We start from the raw sequence: 20,810 nt of genomic DNA on the forward strand, positions 1-20,810 counted from the left end.
CACATCTCCCGTCCCTAGCAGATCATCATGGACTTAGTGATCCCTTCTCTATCCCAGCTGCCTTCTCCCCCAGCTCATGAGGCAGGCTTCCAACCGTGGAGCAATCTCCCTGGCCCTTGTCTCTACTGTCCTTGAGTGTTTGTCTCATATTATGATATGTGTGCAGTCAATGTGCAGTCAATGTGTGCAGTCCTTCTACGTCTGTCCCTCTCTCTCTGACTCATTTCACTTGGCATGATACTCTCCACTTATGACCACCCACTTATAAGCAAATTTCATGACTTCATCTTTCCTAACAGCTGCATAGTATTCCATGTGTAGACATACCAAAGTTTCTTTAACCAGTCATCTGTTCTCAGGCACTTGGGTTGTTTCTAGATTCTGGCTATTATGAACAGTGTTGCAATGCTTTTATGCTATTATGCTTTTTTGTACCCTCAAGATATCCCATCTGATCCAACAGTACCACTTCTGGTACTTTGGTTGTTTTATTTTTAAAGGGAAATAGTTCCTTTTATAGGAGACTGTTGGGATTACATTCCTCTAGACTGCTTGCTAACTAAAATAATGCTAATGAGATCTAGGAAGCAAATCCTAGATGCAAATTTACTGATAGCAAATCACAAAGAAATGTTTTTGAAATTCAATTTAGACAATTTTTGAGATCCGATATTAAAGTCCACAATCTAAGAAGTTAGGCTCTGTAGCATGACTTTATTTATAACTTCACTGTTAATTCCAGAAACTTCCTGAAAAATTTATTTATGTGAACATCAAACTGTTCAGTTCTAGGCCCAGAAAGATAGCACAAGATGAAAAGAACTTGGCTTGCATGTGAGTGACCATACTTCAAATACCTGGTACCATATATGTTCTCTGAGCACTGCCACGGGTCACTCCTGAACAGAGCCAGCAATAACACATGAGCCCTCCTGGGGGTGATCCCCACACCAAATAAGCAAATAATGAAGTGTTCCATTATTTATTAAGGAATTAAAGTTAGCCAAGTTCTTCAAAACCCTTGCCTTCAAACCCTTTCCTTTGCTATCCCTACTAATCCAGAACTATTACTGTATCTCTCCTGCAATCTTTCTGCCTCAAAGATGCAACACAAGCTTTCAAGTAACATTCTGCTTTGGTGCTGTTACAAACAAACTCAACTACATTTACAGGGTATTTTGGCTGTGTGTGGAATCCTGTTTTGGTGTGTAGGTGTTTGTAATAGAGATTCCTGAAAATGACTAACAAAAAACTTCATTCAGCAGGTCTGCTCAAGCATTAGACTCTAGCTGGTTCTGAGGAAAGCAACACAGAGACCACAACCAATACCCAAACATCTAATTGTCCCTCCAAAAACATTCTGATTTTATTAACTATTTAGCCTTTGAAGATATATGCAATGGCGTGTGCTCTGGTCTCCATTTCCGCTGGTTTGGTCCTAAACTGTTCTGATTCAGAAATTCCGTTTAAATATTTCATCTGTGGAAGATAAAACCCCAAAGCAGTGATACGTTATAACTAATCTCAAGATAATCTGTTCATATTCACAGTTCACGTGTGTGAAAATTGCTGGCTGGGATTCATTTTTGTTATTGATAAAATGTGGGGGATGAATTTAGTAGCAAGTACATGCTTGTTTGATACATCAAAGAAATACATTTTGAAAGTATTTAAAACAGATTGTTATAGTATATAACATTAGTTTGGTTTTTTTAAAAAAATATGTATATAGGGCAGGAGAAATAGCACATGGGGATAAGGTGTCTACCTTGCATATAAATACTCCCACCCAGTTCAATTTCCTGGCACTACATATGATCCCCTGAACATCTGATTATTGAGTATAGAGCCAGGAGTAAGCCCTGAACACTGCTGGGTGTGGCCCCAATCACCACCCCCTTGCACCCCACCCTCTGAAACAAAAAATATTGTGAATATGTGTAAAAAGATATTTGAGTCTTGTATGAAAAGGAACCGGACCTTAAAAAATAGTGTGTGTATGTGTGTGTGTGTGTGTGTGTGTGTGTGTGTGTGTGTGGCGGGGAGAGAATTGTGGAGGAGTGAAATAAGCGTTTAAAGTCCTTTTATCACATGTCAGTCACATTCTAACTGCATGATGTTTTATTCAGCATTTACAGAAACCAGAAACCAGAAATTGCCATAAGTTAAGCAAAGAAATAGAAAATGTATCTTTAAAAGTGACTTTAGAATACTGTTGCCTTCCTAACTCCTGTTGTTTTTATAATTCATGCCTGGTTTAATAGTGCTTGCTATGCATGGCTCATCTAAGAAGACTTGCGTTTTAGAAATAGAATCATTTTCCTCGTTCTTAACTGAGGACAGAGTTAAGCTGAGGTCAAACTATCATTTTTGTTTACTTTCCTTCGAGGCCTACCCATGCTTCAGCATAACCTTTTAATGACTGGAATAGGGTGGTTGTCACACCAAATTACTGCCATTTTAAAACTGGGGATATTGGCAATTGCTTTATTATTCAATTGCTATCATTCTAAACGTCATGGAATATATATATATATATATACATATATGTATATGCATATAGATGCAAGATTATGACATACAGTAATGTTAATTCAGCATTCAGAGTGTATGCTGAAGGATGTTAATAGGTAAAATGCTTTGCATTGGTGAAAGATTTAGAAATGCAGAGTGAATTCCAGGCAGGTTTCTTTGCTTCAGGGTTTCTCAAAGCTTTTAATATGTTTATATGCACTGTGATTCTCCAAGGGTATTAGAGCATGAAGGATTTCTTGAACTATTTAGCTAGGGTATATCTTCACTGGGAAATACTGTATCCCTCACATTTCCATTGATTAGTTTGATGTCTTCTTAGTATGCCAACATTCTCTATTGGCACATTGAAACATCAGAATCAAGTTTCTGGGTAATGACTCAAGTCATTTGTATGGTAGTTAAAGCCATACATTTCCTCTCCTCCCTGATCTGTACCCAATATATGAAGACACAGCCCATGGGGGTCTAATGTATACTAGATGTTCTAAGAGGGACTTGTTATCACTGTTTTTTGACAAACTGAACAGTATCTCTCACAAGTCCTGTAGATATTGTTTTTCATTAAATGATGTCCACGAACTCTGAAGTTGAAGGAGAATTTTCATCCATGGTTGACACACTCATAACCTTGCACATTTTACTCATTTGCTATTGACATTTTAGAGTTCAGCATTCCTTTTATTTTGTGCAAAGAAGGGTCAATAGCATTACACTGACAAGGGTTCAAGTGTGGAGAGAATCAGATGCAAAGTTTTAGGGAGCGTGAGTGAAATTTTTCTAATACATCGTTTTTAAATGGTTCCATAAATACACTGAATTATCACAGTGCTTTAAATCCGGTGCACATATTATTCAAGAGGATGAAGCTAACCATGAACTTGAAAGACTGCAACTAAATATCGATAGTCCCGGAGCCAAAGTGATAGTAGTGTGTAGGATGCTCTCTTCGTAATGTGGCCAGCTGGATTTGATCTCTGGTGCTCTATATTGTCTACAGAACCCACCAAGAGTGATCCCTAAGCACAAAGCCAAGACTAAGCCCAGAGTACCATGGGTATGGACCCAAGAAACAACTACAACAAAAATACCAATAGTCCCTAAGTTATTCAAACAAAGCTTCAATAGGCTTAATGCACATTTTTAAACACCCAACCTTACATCTTACCTATCAAAAAGCATTCTATCTGAAAATAAAATGTTTATAAACTCATATGTATTTGTTTGAGAAAACAGAGAAACAGCATGAGAGATAGGCCATTTAAAAAATGGGGGAGACAAGAACAGATGACTGGTTAAAGAAACTTTGGTACATCTACACAATGGAGTACTATGTAGCTGTTAGAAAAGATGAAGTCATGAAATTTACATACAAGTGGTACAATATGGAAAGTATCATGCTAAGCGAAATGAGTCAGAAAGAGAGGGATAGACATAGAAAGATTGCATTCACCTGGGGGATATAAAGTAACAAAGTATGAGATTAATACCCAAGAATAGCTGAGATCAGCACCAGGATGATTACTCCATAACTTAGAGGCCAGCCGGGTATCCTAGAGGAAAGGGCAGTTCAGATAGAGAAGGGAGCACCAAATAAAGGATGTTTGGAGGATCCTCCCAGGAGGGGAGATGCATGTCGAAAGTAGACTATGGACTGAACATGTTTGCCACTCAATGCCTCTTTTGCAGACCACAACACCCAAATGGAGAGAGAGAACACAGGGGATTGCCCTGCCACAGAGGCAGGGGGGGATGGGGGGATGGGGGTGGGAGGGATATTATCCATGGTGGTGGAAAATGGGCACTGGTGGAGGGATGGGTATCTGATCATTGTATAATTGAAACCCAAGCACAAAAAATTGTAAATCTACAACTGTAAAAAAAAAAAATAAAAAAAAATGGGGGAGAATTATAGTATGCATGAGAGAAGCTATGGAAAAATATGTGGATTTTTTATGACCTAAGCTCTGTTTACAGTTCATCCTCATAAATGTAAGTTCAAGGTCCAGATTCAATCAGACAACACAGCCAAAGAATATCCAAGTCATCTTGTGTTAAAATTACTTTTATTCAGGATGAAAAATACAGCATGGAGTCAGATTAGATGATAGTCCATGATTAGTTCTTTACCACATATTTCAAGAGCACTACATATTTATTTCCCCTTGTTGTTACTGCAATATATCTTTTTATTTATTATTACTCAGAAGGTTACAATGTAGTGTTTACTGTAGTTTTTCTTTAATAGCAGATAAAGGACATATCACACACAAATACAGGCAGAAAAAATACAGAACGTTTCAAAGGAAGAACAAGGGAGACACCAAATCTACAACTTGTATTTCAGAGTTCAGGGGAATTTCTTTTCGTTAATTCGGTGTTTTCTCTGGAATGATGTGGCCCGATAAAAGCTCTAGATTTTGCAAACTGCATGGCAAAAAGCTATTTCCAACACAATGGATGAAGAAGGATCTGAGGTAGAAAGGTGGTCATGGCTTTCCTCTTATATAAAACAATTTTCTTCTTCTCAAAATATCTATGCTGCAAATAGATACCCTTTCCCCCAACCTCCCCCCCACCCCCAATCTACTCTATAAGAATAGCAATTCTGAACTTCAAGTCTCCTTCCGGACAGATCCCAGCTCAAGAGAACCCAAAGTTAAAATGCCCTGATGTTTAGAAGCACTTAAGCTTAGTGATTCAAAACATATTATTTTCACTTTTTTGGAGACTCTTCTATTTTTGGTAATTACGAAGCACGTTTTCATGAAATCATTTCATGTTAAATCAGAAGCTAAACCAAAGTACTTAATTAAATGCACTCAAATATATAGGAAGGGGTATTACCATCTAAACGTCAATTTCATTCTCTATAAAAGAAGTGATAAAGACTTCTGATAAGCATCCTTCCTAAATGTATTGAACAAATGAAGGGAAATAAATCATGTATTCATTCACCCAAAAGGTAAAATGAGACATGCATTAAGTTTGTGTCGACTTTCAGAAAGAAAATAACTTGGAATTTTTAAATGATTATACTGGGTTTCAATACACATAAGCAATAATAGAGTTTTTTTCCAAAGGGAACCAAAGATGTTGATATATTCTGGTATCACAATTAAACAAGGAAAAACTGTTTATTTAATGATAAAAAAAATGAAGAGCTGAGAGTGAGGAGAGGTTGTGCCAAATTGTTTTTGTTTTTTTTCTTTATGTGTCAAAATGTAATTATGTTTAAATGGGCACCTTTGGTTAGATGTTCACTGATTATTATCATCCTGCCTTAAATATCCTCAGACATAGAGATGGGACATGAAATAAATAAAGAAATCCAGACCTACTTACACAAAGCAGGGAAATAAAATGCAGGAAAAGAAACCCCAATAGAAATGCCAGTTAGGCCCACAGGATTTTTTTATCATGGTTATCCAAGTGGTTGCTAAAAAAATAAGTGAATAATGTCAAATAAAATTAAATAGTATAAACAGTTGAAATCTAATCCATATACATATATTTAATCAAAATATATGAACTTCATAATTTGGCCAAATCAAGGAAACAAACATAGGAAGTCTATTGGTCATGTGTCTGATGAATTATAAATAACCAAAACATAATGGTGAAAGATTCAAAGAAATAAAGTTAATGTACAAGGTTAATACGAAGGAATGTAAAAATGTAAAATTGCCTCCTAATTCTTATGTAAGTTTTTGTCATGGTTATTAAAAAGTCGGTATTATATTAGAAAGCCCCCACCCGCTGTCCCAATGCTGTATACAGTATACAAATCAGTGACAAATGTATTAGCATTTCCAAATACCACTCTGTCCATTAATTTACAGTTGCATAGAAAGGGAAGAAGAAAACAATAATATATGACGACTATATAAACAAAATATCCTTTTTCTCTTTGGATAGTCAGTGTTTTACGCCTTAAGTCAAACACCCAGTCAATGGTCAACAGCATTTTCAAGGAGCCATGAAGCTTCCGATTAAATGGAACTTAGGATTGGCATTTGTTGAAAAGGGCAATACTGTTAGTCAGGAAATGTTGGTTGGCTGGATGAACACTTCACATTGCCTGTGGGAAGGAAAAATAGCAGTCAGAATAACATTTACATAAAGCTTTACAAGTGGCAGAGGCCTGTCAACTCCTCAAGGAAACACAAGCGCTTCTTCCAGAAATTGTCAAACCCTGTTCGGCTGTTTTCATTAATGTTAGTAATGAAAGTTTTAGTGCTGTGTCATGCCAAAAGTAAGACTAAGCGGTTTTGTGAATTGTCTCTGGTATTCTTTTGTCTGAAAACTAAACATGAAATAGGACTGTACTCAGACTCACTTTATATGTAAGGATTATTCTTTGTTTGGGCTGGAGCGATAGCACAGCGGTAGGGCGTTCGCCTTACAAGCGGCCAACATGGCCGACCCGAGTTCGATTCCTCCGCCCCTCTCGGAGAGCCCGGCAAGCTACCGAGTGTATCTCGTTCGCACGGCAGAGCCTGGCAAGCTCCCCGTGACGTATTCGATATGCCAGACACAGTAACAACAAAGTCTCCAATGGAGACGTTACTGGGCCCGCTCGAGCAAATCGACGATCAACGGGAGGGCCTTTTTTTTTTTTATTCTTTGTTTCAGATGAAATCATTTTTAGTTTTTAAGCACTGCATAAAGAAAGTGACGTAAGTGTCATTATAAGGAACTAAAGTAAATTTCTTAAGTGTAAGGATTCCAAAATTTTAAGTTTACGCAACATGATCATTATCAGCAACTGCTATTAAGGCAAAAGCCCACACTGTTCATGAATTTCCAAACTCTGAAAAGTAAGAAGATGAAATGCAAAAGATTGGAGAAAAGCAAAGGAATAGGGAAAGAAGAAAACAGAAAAGAAAGGAAAGAGAAGAAAAAAGATAAGGGGAAAGGGAGAGGAAAGAGAAGAAAAAAATAAAAGAGAAGAAAAGAGAAAGGGACCTCTTAATAGAAGTCAACTAGAAACTATTATCACCAACAACTGGAGACTTTTTGATTATTATTTAGGGCTGGAGCGACAGCACAGTGGTAGGGCGTTTGCCTTGCAAGCGGCCAACATGGCTGACCCAAGTTCGATTCCTCCGCCCCTCTCGAAGAGACCGGTAAGCTACCGAGAGTATCTCGCCCGCACGGCAAAGCCTGGCAAGCTACCCGTGATGTATTCAATATGCCAAACACAGTAACAACAAGTCTCATGATGGAGACGTTACTGGGCCCGCTCGAGCAAATCGATGAATAATGGGAGGACCGTGACCGTGACAATTGGGGTGCAGGGTGTTTGGGTAACATCTGGTGGTGCATGGAAACTACTCCCAACTCTATTCTTGGGGTCTGCTTAGCTCAAACTCGGGTGGGTCATATGCAACTCCAGAACTAATCCTCTGAATCTAACTTATTCTTAAAAAAAAAGTATGAGGATTAAGTGGATTAGGTCTCTGAAATCCTTTTCCACTTCTGAGCTTTTAAAACATTCGCAATCATCTTTCCTATGTGATTTAAAGTCATCATGGTGTAGATTCCCCTCATCTTTTATTAAGTTGATTTCTACTTGTTTTTGGATACATTTTAAATGGGACAGACTGATCGCACTCTCCTCTGATTCATTCTTTGTATGTAAGAAGTTGTGTACTGACTTTGTACTTGGACTTTTTGCTGTATTGGTTCGCTGTTTCTAGGACTTTTTTTTGGGTGGACTTTTTAGGGTCTTCTTAGCATATCACATATTATCTGTAAATTGTGATAGTTTGGTTCTTTTCCAATTTGGATCCCTTTCATTTGTTTTTCTTGCCTGAATTCTGGAGCCAGAACTCCTAATACTATGCTGAATAAAAGTGGAGACATGGTTGGTGGGTGAGTGGGTGGAGAGTAGGATGGAATATGGGAACACAGGTAGAGGGACTGTTGTTGAAATATATGCCTAAAACTCAACCATCAATAACTTTATCAATCATAGTTCCTTAATAAAATAAAAATTATTTTTTAAAAAGTGATTTCTAGGTAACAAAAACAAAACAAAACACCCCCCTAGTCAGTTTCCCTCCTATTCCCCAACACCCAACTCCCTGTCTTCTTTGACACTCATTTTATTATTTATTTATTTATTATTTTTTTTACACTCATTTTAGAGTTTGGTTGCTGTACTTTGGATTTCTTGCTTTCAGTTTTATTGGTTCTGTGGTTCAGATAGATATATATATATACTGCAGTGTATGGGAAAGAAACCAGGGCCATTGGTAGAAGGAAGTTGACACTGGTGATGGGATTGCTGTTGGAACATTGATGTACCTGAAACTAAGGTTGTAAATGATAGTGCCTTAATACACAGACTCAAGGAAATAAAGCTTTTTAGTCAGGGATGTGGTTCAGTGGTAAAGTGCATTACTACACAGGTGTGAGAGCCTGGTTCAATCCCCAGCACCACACACACACACACACACACACACACACACACACACACCCCCCACACACACAAGATAAAAAATAAGTTCCTTGCTCCACTTCCTGATCCCTATCACTCGCAGCTGTGCCCTTTCCTGGGAACATGTGGATTCCCCTCATAAGTATTTTAATGAGCTACTATACAAGGCTCCCTCCAGACTCCTGGTTACTTCCATGGCCTTTCTCTCTTCTGTACAGACATCTTTTCTTCCCTTACACTGCCCATGTGTCCCATCTCTCTAGCTCCTAAGCTTTTTTAAAATCACATAATCTCCTTCATCATTCAAAGTCAAGTCTTCAAACACTTTTCTGAATGCATTCTTCATCCGCTAATTCTATCTATTTATCTGTTGGGGGGGGGGGGAATGCCACACTGGCGTTGCTTGGGAGACCATATGGGATATCTGGAATCAAAGGGTAGCCTTATGTAAGGCAAATGCCCTACTGGCTGAAATATTGCTCTGGCTGAACCGGTTTATTCTTACCCTATCTTGAACTCCCCAGAAGACACAAGTTTCCCTGAGACACAATTAAGCCTCTTGCATAGGACTCTTTTGTTCTCTCATCCTCAACACGCAGAAGTTTAAGCAACTCCTAGTTCTTCTTTGTGCATTTCAGGATATTTTCTTACCCCCCCCCCTTACTAAATACTCAATGTGAATTTTCCTCCATAAAAATATACTCCTATCCTGTCATATCCATTTTCTGACCCACTAGGGTGTATCCTCTTACTTCTTCAAGAAGAAATGGCTATTAACCACCTTAAACCTTAAATCTTGCTGACTGCAGTACCCCATCAACTACTCTTCCTACTGTCTTCCTTTTTTTCTCCCAGCGTTACATGTGCTTTATTTATTTATTTAGTTACATGTATTTTAATAAATGTTACTTTAATGCCTGCTCATTTATTTTAAATATACATATCTATATTTATATCTGTATGTATCTATACCTATATCTAATGACTCTAATATAATATAATCAGCTGGACAGAGAGGGAGTTCCTTGGTGATAAATTTGGGGTATCACCAGAAATCAAACAAGAAATGTTTGGCGGGACAACACACATTTTCTAGACCTTGTCTAGTGATCATTGCTGGCCAGAAATGATGCTCTGATAAGATTGAGAAACAAAGTGATGTTCAGCCTAGGCTAGAAGACCTTCTCCTTCATGCTCCCTAGCAGTAATCTTCATCCCAAGCTGAGGCAGTTTGAAGACAAAAACCGAAAGAGAAACAATCAGAAAATTCAATAAAATCAGCTTCCTAAAGCAGCCTGTGGTACTCCTTTCTGGGGTCATTTGCATCCCCACTTGAGTGGGCAGTGCCTTTCTTTGCATATACTGGACTCTCTCTTCTCTATTTCATAAACAAAAATATTCTACTTCATTCTATGCTGATATAAAGACAAGAGCTTAAACCCAGGTGGAACTAATTTCTTTCACCAGGAAGTCGGGATATACCGAGCCCACAACAATTCCATCTTCCACTCTTCTGAGCTACTCACCGGAAGTTCCAAATCTGGATCACTGCTACTTCCTACACAGTTCACTTTCGGTCAACCCATATCCTGACAACCACTCTACCTCTCCTCAGCCATTCAGCTACTCAAGATAAGCTGGTCAGGCAAATTGGCCTCAGGACACCTTCAGGAGTAGACATCTTGGCTAGTGGCCTTTGAAATTGCAGGAACAGCACATCACCCCTGTCTGATACTCCTGTCTGGACTCCCTTATGCTCTCCTGAAATCCCAGCTTCCAGTTCTCCAGACCACGGAAGCAATCAGAAGAGGATCCACGCTTCATGATTCTCTCTTCTCATCAGCACTCACATCACATCCCATCCAGTCACCTGCTTCATATCCCTTTGTCTTCCCTCCAGTTCATCAGTCTGTGATTCTCGTTACAGTCCCTGTCCCTCCTGGCAGTCAGAGTTGAACACAATCAGAAGAGTCACCGTTTCAAAACAATTATTAATAAGACAAGTTCACGAAAAGTTCCTGAAAGAAAATGTTCCCCAAGGACTGATTGTAATCTTGGGGCACTAGATTACCAGGAAGAGGACCTGGCAAACAGAAAATTAAAAGACCCGAGGCTGCCAACAGTTCTCAGCAGAATATTTTAAATGAAAAAAATCAACGTGTTCTGTCCCTCGAGAAACAAACCTATCTTTGTACTTTAAGTCAATGTGTGGTGACGATAGCATCTCTTGGTTGGGGCAACAGCAGTGGGAGTGCTCCCACACAGAGTGCTCAAGGGGCCCAGGAGCCACTCCCTATAATTCTCGGTCAACTGGGTCAGCAGTTCAGGCTGCTCAGGAACTGCAATGCTAACTGAGCCACCCCTTTGGTTTCAAAACTGGGGGCCTGCAGGAGTGTGTACAGTGAAGTTTGGGAAATTATGTGATGCCAGTGTTAAGGTTAATAGCATGTAAGGCATTTGCTGAAATCCTGTTCTATCTCTTCTGATAGCAATCTTCGGTAGATATCTAGAAGAACAGTGGTAAGCTGAATCTATCCAGGATAACATTAGTAGGATACATTAAAAAGCTGTGCTTTTGGCATTTGTAAGTATTGGCTTGGGAGGAAGCTCTCTCCTCAGACTGACAAACTGCTGTACCTTATCAATTAACATTTAAATGTTAAGCAAGTTAATTTATTTACATGGGGAATAAAGCAGCACTGAAATCTAAAATCAATGGGAGTAAATTGTTTAATGGTGATCAACAACAGCCACTCCATCAATCCATTAACTCTTACCTGTGGTCTGCTGGGGAGATTTGCTGCAAGAGAGAGAGAGAGAAAACACAGAGATGAATTGTTTGTGCCTTTTATTGCTGGTTCCCTTTCCAATCATGCAAAAAGCGTGTGCTATATCACTCCTAGGTATCAAAAGGACGCTAATAAGAAAATGAAAAAAGTTTTACATTAATTTTATAGGGCTATGTTTTAATAAGGTCTAACTCCCTAGAAAATGTCTCATATCTCAGACCTGAGTTGGCCACATGCAGGACAAATGCCTTAACCTCTATACTGAATCTCCAGCCCCCTGAGTCTAATTTCTGTCATCCTTAGCCCACCCAGACCCCAAAGATGAGGAAGATGACAATAATAGCTTGCATTAACAAAACGGTCTTATTCTTTGCTGTCTTGTAGGCATTTGGACTAATCATTGTACCTACCACAGGCCAGTTATAAGCACGAGTGAGGTTCTAATTCTGATGTCTAATTTACCTTTCTACCAGGATGGTTCCATTCATTCTTGGTTACAGAGGAGAGAGTAGCTGATTTAGTGAATTTTCTGAGACCAGAAACTAGAAAATCTCTACAGCCACTTCGATTTTGTCATCTCTCCCTTTCACTGCAATGTCTCAAAAATTTTCTTATCCTCAAACTGGGGCAAATAAATAAATAAATAAATAAATAAATAAAATAAAATAGGCTCTCCAAATCCCAGCAGTGCTAACAATGTCATGAATCACCTAGCATCTAAATCTCATTTCATCTCATTTTTCTGTGCTCAGAAAATTAAAAGTGAAAAGCAGAATTTTCCTATGATATCTAAGGAAAAGTATGACCTCTGCTAGGATTGGGTGGTATGTCAGGCTTAAACCAGCCTACTGCTAGAAGATGACTAAGTTATAGCTGGGAAATGCATGGGCATACTCATTAGCTGGCAGTGCCAAGAGTCAACTTAGTTGAATCATAAATAAGTACTACAGTCCTTTGGCTGGAGTGATAGCACAGCGGACAGGCCTTGTACACGGCCGACATGGTCAACCCAGTTTGATTCCTCCCCCCTTCTCGGAGAGCCTGACAAGCTCCTGAGAGTATCTCACCTCCATAGCAAAGCCTGGCAAGCTACCTGTGACGTATTCAATATGACAAATACAGTAACAAGTCTCACAATGTTACTGGGCCTGCTCGAGCAAATTGATGAACAATGGGAGGACAGTGACAGTGACAGTCATTTGTTCATAGAAGCAACCACAAACAGGCCTTCCAAGAGGTCCAAAACAGGCCTTCCAAAAAGTGTCATTTTGGCGTGTGTATTATTTTAGGCTTAGTCATAGTTCTGACCAAAAATGTTTACTACTCTCTTTACTACCTAGAATAAAAGAATGAGGCTTTCCTTTATTAAAACAAAGTTCCAGAAAAAAAAACACTTCTTATCTGTCTTAGAAATATCCAATTGGTGTGCATCTGATCTAGGTGACGTGAGTCACCCCCTTCCTGTCATGTGAGTCCCTCGCCCCATCTCCTTGATGTCGCAGGCATCTAGATCATTCTGAGGTAGGCAGTCACTCAGGTGCAGTAGGTCCTTCCCAGCCAAGAAATGTTTAGAGAGACAAGATATGATCATGCAAAGGAGTTTTCCTGCCACTATTTCAAAATAAAGGTCGGGCACCCCCAGAGACAGTTTACCAGTTCTGATATGGTTTAGAAAAATCAAGAGAGCACCAGAGTTCAAATCCTTTCCCTTTACTCATTTGCCTAGGTTGGCTCTTATCTGCATAAACAGCACCAAGCAAAGGTCAGTATGGGAGAAAAAAAATTCTTCATATAATCAACGCAAAACAACTTCAGGCCTTTCTTCAGGATTCATAATTGATTCATAATTTCCGTCACTAATGGGACACTCTCCCCTCTGGGGCAGTCCCTGTTCTTCCTTGAAAGTGTCTCATCTTCCCCTAGTAAAACTCTTCTGCTTCACTATCTGTCTTTCCCTGAAATCTTTAAAAGTGATGAAAAACCGGAACCTAACTTCCCTGTGGAGACTGGGCTACTGTCTCCTTTTCCTGCAGGGCTTAACCTCACCTCACCCCGAGAACCAAGGTTCACTGACAATCCCAGGGGCAGGTCTCAGCTCCCACATGGATGAACGAATGGGTCTCAGGTGGTTTCATAGCTTCATGGTTTGCCTTAGTCAGGCTGGAAGGACTTCAGTGTCTAGGCCCAGAAGGAGCTTGGATAGAAGTTTCCAATTCTGACCTCCCTGGGCAAACGCTCCACCAACAATGATGAACCTTTGGATCTACACCCTCATTTGTGGCTCATTTATTTTAGAAACTATCCCCATGCAGATTCCCTGCATACATACAGTGAAGTTTGTTCTATTTGCTTACTAATCTGTCAGATGTTAATCTGGATGCTTGGTCAGCCTAGAAGAACCCAGAGGAGAGGGAGTATATTTTTTCTCTTCCTCTCTGGTAAAAAGTAGCTAAACAGAATACAAATAATTAAAGTCATCTGTTCCAAATCAATATTTTGAATCCTATAGCCATTTTATCAAATAAAATGCGTATGGGTACTCCTTTGAACAAATCATACAAACAACTTTCTGAGAGAAATAAGTCAACCACTGTTTGGTAGGTTTTGCATTTTGTTGTTATTGCTGTCTTTTTGAGGGCCATCCCTAATAATGCTGGTGATGGAGAAAGACAGTCTCATCAGGGTCTCACCCTCTAAGGGCATGAGCTCTACCACTTGATATATATCCTGAGTCCTGAGTTTTGAGCTCTTAATGAATATCACTCAAGTTTAATAAATATAGGCAGTTTACAGTGAAAATATGCCTTGTTTGTAGATAAGTCACTTAAATAGCATTTGCTATTTAAAGTCAGCAAAAAAATTACTGAGCTCACTACAAATATGCTGAATGTTTGGATAACATAAAGGAACAAAAGTGACATAAGAGAGTTACAACAGACAGTAGAAATTTTAGTATGTGTGTCGCTTAATAGTCATACAATTAAATTTATTTCATTAATACCTTGCCAGAAAGATATGGAAATTAATGCCTTGCCTCTCTGCTCTGAAACTCAATGTAAATAATTAAAAGAAGACTTAAAAGACTGTAAATCAAGGATGCTATTGGGACTAACTGGGATATTAACTCAAGACAGAGGAGTTCTGAAGTATTATGTGCAACAATATGCATGACACTCTGGGAAAAGAAAAGTGTCATGTTTAAGTAGACGATTCATGCAATTAGGACTTATGATTACAGTTTCATTTTGGTCCTAAGATTGCAAAGAGTGAAAATTCATGTGTGACCATGCTAATTTTTAATTCACAAAGGATCAAAAGTCAAGATTAACATGCAGATCCATTCATTGTATTTTGGTGACAAGCAACTTTAAAGTTCTCATTAGTTATAGAGGCTCAAGGGATTTTTTCTCAGCACTGGGAGACTGCCAATAGGATTTATGTAGAAAAATTCTCCAAAGGTGTCCAGAAAGCTTTGAGAATGTGGAAACTTATTAAAATGATTGCAGCTGAGAAACTTCAGTGGGACAATAAACCGAATGAATCCTACAGAATCTTTTGAACACTACCTGGGGGAAATTTCAATAATCCAACCTCCCCAGTAAGAAAATATAATCATTAACTCATTCACTCTTTGTATTCTGAGGAAAGTATATTAGGCACAAAGTCTATGTTAGGTACTCTATTTTGCATTAATTTTTAAAGACTTAATAAACATAGGGGAATTTTGAAAATATGAATCAGTATTAAAAATAAATCAACTAAGTTAATTAATTAAATCTTTCATTTTATGGAATGCCATCTCCATCTTGGATAGTTTAATATTATTAATGCAAAAGACAGACATAAATATCAAGAGGAAAACCAAACCCAAGCAAACAGAAAACATTAACTAATGAGATGTAAATTCTGAAGAACTGGAAAATACATATTTATTACTTCTCACATGGGATGTAGTTAAGCTTTTCAAATTAACAGGTAACTAGTAATACTCATGTACTGAAAACTATACATACTACAAATGTATGTGCACAAACAAAGAACACTCTGATAATATATGTAGGGCCAACACCCTATTATAGATCTTGGGACTCCATAAACCATCTTCACAAACTAGAATGACAGAAGTAGAGAAAACAGCAATTTAATAATAAGTTGTATCCTGTGACATGGGTCCAAAATAAGATGTATATCTACTAAGAAATCAATGCTATTTATAAACAGCTAATGAAATTGTGATCATTAGAAATTTTGTACTTGCCCTTACATAAGGTCACAGATAAGATGTATATATTCTTAAGATTTATTCTGCTCTATGATTATTATTAAAACATTTTATTCTCTTCTAAAATATCATATAGATCCAATCTTTTATGGTATCCTGAAATAAGAATATACTGTGAATATTTAAGTAACTGCTTTAGCAATTAAAAATTTTTAAAAATTTTTATTAGTGAAACACCATGAGGTAAAGTTGTAGACTTATAAATTTTTGTGCTTGGGTTTCAATTATATAATGATCAAGTACCCATCCCACCACCAGTGCCCATTTTCCACCACCATGGATCCCAGTATCCCTCCCACCCTCCATCCCCCCATCCCACCCTGCCTCTGTGGCAGGGCATTCCCTTTTGTTCTCTCTCTCTCCTTTTGGGTGCTATGGTTTGCAAAAGGGGCACTGAGTGTCAATCATGTTCTGTCTATAGTCTACTTTCAGCATGTTTCTCCCATCCTGGGAGGATCCTCCCAGCACCATTTATTTGGTGCTCCCTTCTCTATCTGAGCTGCCTTTTCCCCTAGTATGTGTGGCTGGCCTCCAAGCCATGGAGTAAACCTCCTGGTACTTACTTCGGCCAAAAATTTTAAGATAATAAAATCTCACATAATGTTAATCTGAAAATTATACAGATTCTATCCACCAGAAAGCACATATATTTTCCATTTTAGGTCTCACTGCCAACCAAATTTTAAACTGAAAATATTAATTAGAATACTACTAATAATTACTAAATAGTCATTTCTTAACTATCGGAGAGCATATGTGACCCTCTTGAGTATTTGTAAAGCTCTTTTAACTGTCCCTCCTGAGCGTTTGTGAGAGTAAAAAAGAGTTCAGGGTTGGAAAGACAGTACAGCAGGCAGGGTGCTTACAGAAAAGATCTGGGTCAGAACTCAGCAGAAATTGCAAGGTGCCAGGATGTAAAAGACAAAATTCTGAGGGAAATCAATAAACAATAATCATGAGATAATTTCATTTATGATTTAGACTATTTGTGTGTGTGTGTGTGTGTGTGTGTGTGTGTGTGTGTGTGTGCATGTTTTCTGGCTTCTGTCTGCTCACTGGAACATTCACAGACCCATAATTTTTTATGCTTTAAATTGTCTGGCCCTTGTTCTGTGGCTGCCTTAATTGATGAAAAAAGAAATCAAATTGGGGGAAAAAAAGGAGGAAAAAGTAAAATCTAAAGGTGGTCCTTCCCCTCGCCTTCATCTGTTGACAGGAGAGAACAAAGTCTAAAGACAAGGGGCTGTGCCCATTAGAAAGGGCATTTCCTGGCCTTGTTTGGCATGCCACTTCAAAGCAACTTTGAGAAGGAATACATGTGTCTTACTCAAGCTTGCCTGGAAGAGGTTAAGTTCTTTTTACAAATAGACTTATCTGATCTGCCTTCTTGTTATCTCTCCTAAAGCAAGGGTTGGCATTGGCCTGTGCCCACAGAGATAAAGCCTCAGGTCAAGCTTCAATTTCTCTTTTATGGCCTTGGAGAACGTTTGACTGATTTTCAAATCATTTTCAATCCTATTTCTAATATTAGTCTTCGTTAGCTCACAGAGACCCACAAAGAGACTCACTGAGGTAAAAAGAAACAGAGGGGGAGCGCGGGGTGGGGGTGGCTGGTACTCACGGCAGCAAGAAGGGAAGGTGCTGTTGATTTGTTCCATCACCTCTGTGAGGTCGGTGCTGGTGTCCTGCGGGGGCGCCAGCAGGTCCTCAGAGGCTGTCGCTGGGGATGAAAGGAACAACAGGTTCTAAAATTAATTAGCTTCCACGGAATCCCAACTTCAAGAGAAAAATATTAGCATCGAAATAAATATCAACATGAAAGCCACTCTCCTTGAAAAGGGCAAGTTTAGGGGAAAATGCCAAAACCATTTTTTACAGAAAATTCATTAGCAATATAACTTCACCCAAATAAAATGCTCTAGATTCTGCTGTCGACAGAATTCATCTGTCAGGGGGAAATACATGAGCAAAAAAGAATGTAGCTGTATTATTTCAATGTATTAGCTAGGATTCTGTCATTTCACATGACAAGCATTTCTTTATTCTTTTGAGAAAAAAAAAGTCCTACCTTGTGTTATTTTTCCTTCCCATCTATCAAACTTTTGGGGGAATTTCAGCATAAACGTTCTACTTTGATGTTGTTGGTTCTCTAATCAATAGCAAAGCTTGTTTTTTATTTAAATCAAATGAAAAACAACATTAATATTTCAGGTTTTGTTTTTAATAATGGGGCAAAGGATAAAGTAAATTTGATTGAAGGGGAAGGCTATGTTCCTTAATCAGATTTTAGAATTTGAATTTTACTGACAGGAAAATGTCATTCCTGGTGTCTGGTTGACACAGTCCTTCTTGGGAAAAGGATAGGACCCCTTATGCCCAACAACAGGCTGGGGGGTTCTGAACCCAAGTTGTGGGGGGGGGGGCGAGTGGCAACATCTGTAAACACTGGGGCAGAAAAAGCAGAATCCTTGAGCTGCCAGGGTTGATCCAAGATCACCATGATCCAAGATCATCATCATTCCTCTGCGTTATATTCATATACGCACACACAAAATTCAAGACAGAAACTTTACTAAAACAAATGAACATACAACGATTGATTCCTAGGGCAAAGAAAGGAAAGTGTAATTATGCCCATCTTTTACCAAAATGCAATTTACTACGACTACATGTTTTAGAAACCAGTGCATTGTAGCTTATTATTTGAAAACATTTGCCTTTTGGGTTTTATTAAAAGGGCTGTGTAACTCAGTCAAGACCCAAGAAAATACCAAGTTCCTTTGTGCCCTACAGCAAATATATGCAAAGATGCCATTTAAAGTGGAAAAAAGCAAAAGAATAAATGGCAAAGCAACAGAGAAGGGGTGTGGGAGGAGGGTCACAGACCTGTTGAGTGGAACTGTGGGCCTGAGTCTTGGTCAAGCGAATAACTCAGTGCAGATTGTTGGGGTGAAGTCCAGGGGGAGACGCCGTTGATTCGAGAGTCAGATTCAGGCTGAAATTACAGTCAGACATGAGAATGGAGCACGGGTTCAAATAACTCTTAAGAGAACATTTCTACCATCCCCAGTCCCCTCCACGGACAACTCAATCCTGCAGTATTGTTTGCCCTTGCCCTTTGCAAATATAGGTTAGCATGAGAAGTATGGGGGTATGGGATGTATGGGAGTATGGGATCCTCATTTTTCCTTCCTTCCTTCCTTCCTTCCTTCCTTCCTTCCTTCCTTCCTTCCTTCCTTCCTTCCTTCCTTCCTTCCTTCCTCCTCCCTCCCTCCCTCCCTCCCTCCCTCTCTCCCTCCCTCCCTCCCTCCTTCCTGCCTTCCTGCCTTCCTGCCTTCCTGCCTTCCTGCCTTCCTGCCTGCCTGTCTGCCTGCCTTCCTGCCTTCCTGCCTTCCATCTCTCTTTTCTTTTTTTGCATTTTTTTGGTCACACCCAGTGATGTTCAGGGGTTACTCCTGGCTCTGCACTCAGAAATCACTCCTGGCAGTGCTAGGGGACCATATGGGATGCCGGGGATCAAACCCGGGCCAGTCACTCCAAGGCAAACTCCCAACCCACTTTATTATAGCTCTGCCCTCTCTCTTTCTTTCTTCACTTAATCCCCAAATGGTCTTCCCCCTCAGTCTGCCACCTTGAGGGACTCATTTGGTCTCTTCTTTTTATATCAACTGAATGAATTTCTTAGAAACCTGTTTCATTTCTCTTTAAAAATTCTAGCATTGCTTCTCAGAGTAAACTAATCCCATTTCAGAATCTGCTCACTGATGGATGTGCTGAGTTCATAACAACCCAGTATTAACAGTATTGTAAACCAAAATTTAAATAAATAATATTTTCATCAACAGAAAAACATTCAAATCAACATTAAAGGGCAATACTGGAGAGTGGTTAAGAGTCTGCTTTGAATTCAGATGTTTGGATTTGTGCTCCATCACTGAGATGTTGCCCTTCCTCCTACCCCCTCTCCCCACCAAACTGCTGCCAAGTATCTCTCCTATAGATGGTGTAGGGAGGGAAGAGAAACCTAGTAAGAGAACAACAAATAAACAGAGCCATTGAACTGAAGATTTTGTTCACTGAACTGAGTTTACACTGGGGGGTTGGGTTGGGAGAGGTCCTTGAGAAGACATGGGTAGAGGGTAGCGAGACGAGCTGTTTGGTGATGTGTGTGGGGTTAAATGATGCATACATTGGGGGCTGGAGTGACAGCAAAGCAGGTAGGGTGTTTGCCTTGCACACAACCCGACCCAGGTTTGATTCCCAGCATCCCATGTGGCCCCCTGAGCATGGCCAGGAGTAATTCCTGAGTGCATGAACCAGGAGTAACCCTGTGCATCGCTGGGTGTGACCCAAAAAGAAAAAAAAAATGATGCACGCATGAAAAGTGTGACTAACCGTATGGTAAATCCTAGCAGCTTCGTACAAATAGGTTTGAAAAAATAAAAAAGTTGTCTCATCCTAAACAACTGTGTCATGTCGGAGTTCCTGCTGGTAGTACTCAGGGGACCATACGTGATGCCTGGATCAAGTCAGAGTCAGCTGCATACAAGGCAAGCCCTTTATCTCCATCTCTATCCTTCTGGCTCTGGGCCTGGGGTTCTTTATGTATACACTAGGGGCTGGTAAAATGTGTCCAAGCCAAAGAATTTTTGTCAGGGGCTGCCCAATTATGGGGAATGCAAAAGTCAGTGGGTTTTGATGTCATTTCACATTAAATCGGTATTAGTTGAAGTCTAGCAGTTTTGCCAGTTTTTTTTTCTTT

The 20,810-nt window shown here is 39.3% G+C and overlaps 1 protein-coding gene across 5 annotated transcripts in view; it reads right to left on the reverse strand.

Annotated features, from left to right (window-relative positions):
• Nucleotides 1-4,579: 4,579 nt before the first annotated feature.
• The window catches only part of UTRN (utrophin), a 610,322-nt gene continuing 594,091 nt past the window's right edge, over nucleotides 4,580-20,810 (reverse strand). For all 5 annotated transcript variants that reach the window (XM_056126431.1, XM_056126429.1, XM_056126433.1 and 2 more), the window contains 4 exons: nucleotides 18,935-19,043; nucleotides 17,670-17,768; nucleotides 11,755-11,777; nucleotides 4,580-6,613 (listed from right to left, as the gene is read on the reverse strand). In XM_056126431.1, the coding sequence (XP_055982406.1) occupies nucleotides 6,605-6,613; nucleotides 11,755-11,777; nucleotides 17,670-17,768; nucleotides 18,935-19,043 (240 nt within the window). In that variant the 3' untranslated portion in view covers nucleotides 4,580-6,604. The remainder of the gene's footprint in view (nucleotides 6,614-11,754; nucleotides 11,778-17,669; nucleotides 17,769-18,934; nucleotides 19,044-20,810) is intronic.

This window comes from Sorex fumeus, unplaced genomic scaffold, assembly GCF_029834395.1.
Source record: "Sorex fumeus unplaced genomic scaffold, SorFum_2.1 ptg000061l, whole genome shotgun sequence".
Classification (NCBI taxonomy): domain Eukaryota; kingdom Metazoa; phylum Chordata; class Mammalia; order Eulipotyphla; family Soricidae; genus Sorex; species Sorex fumeus.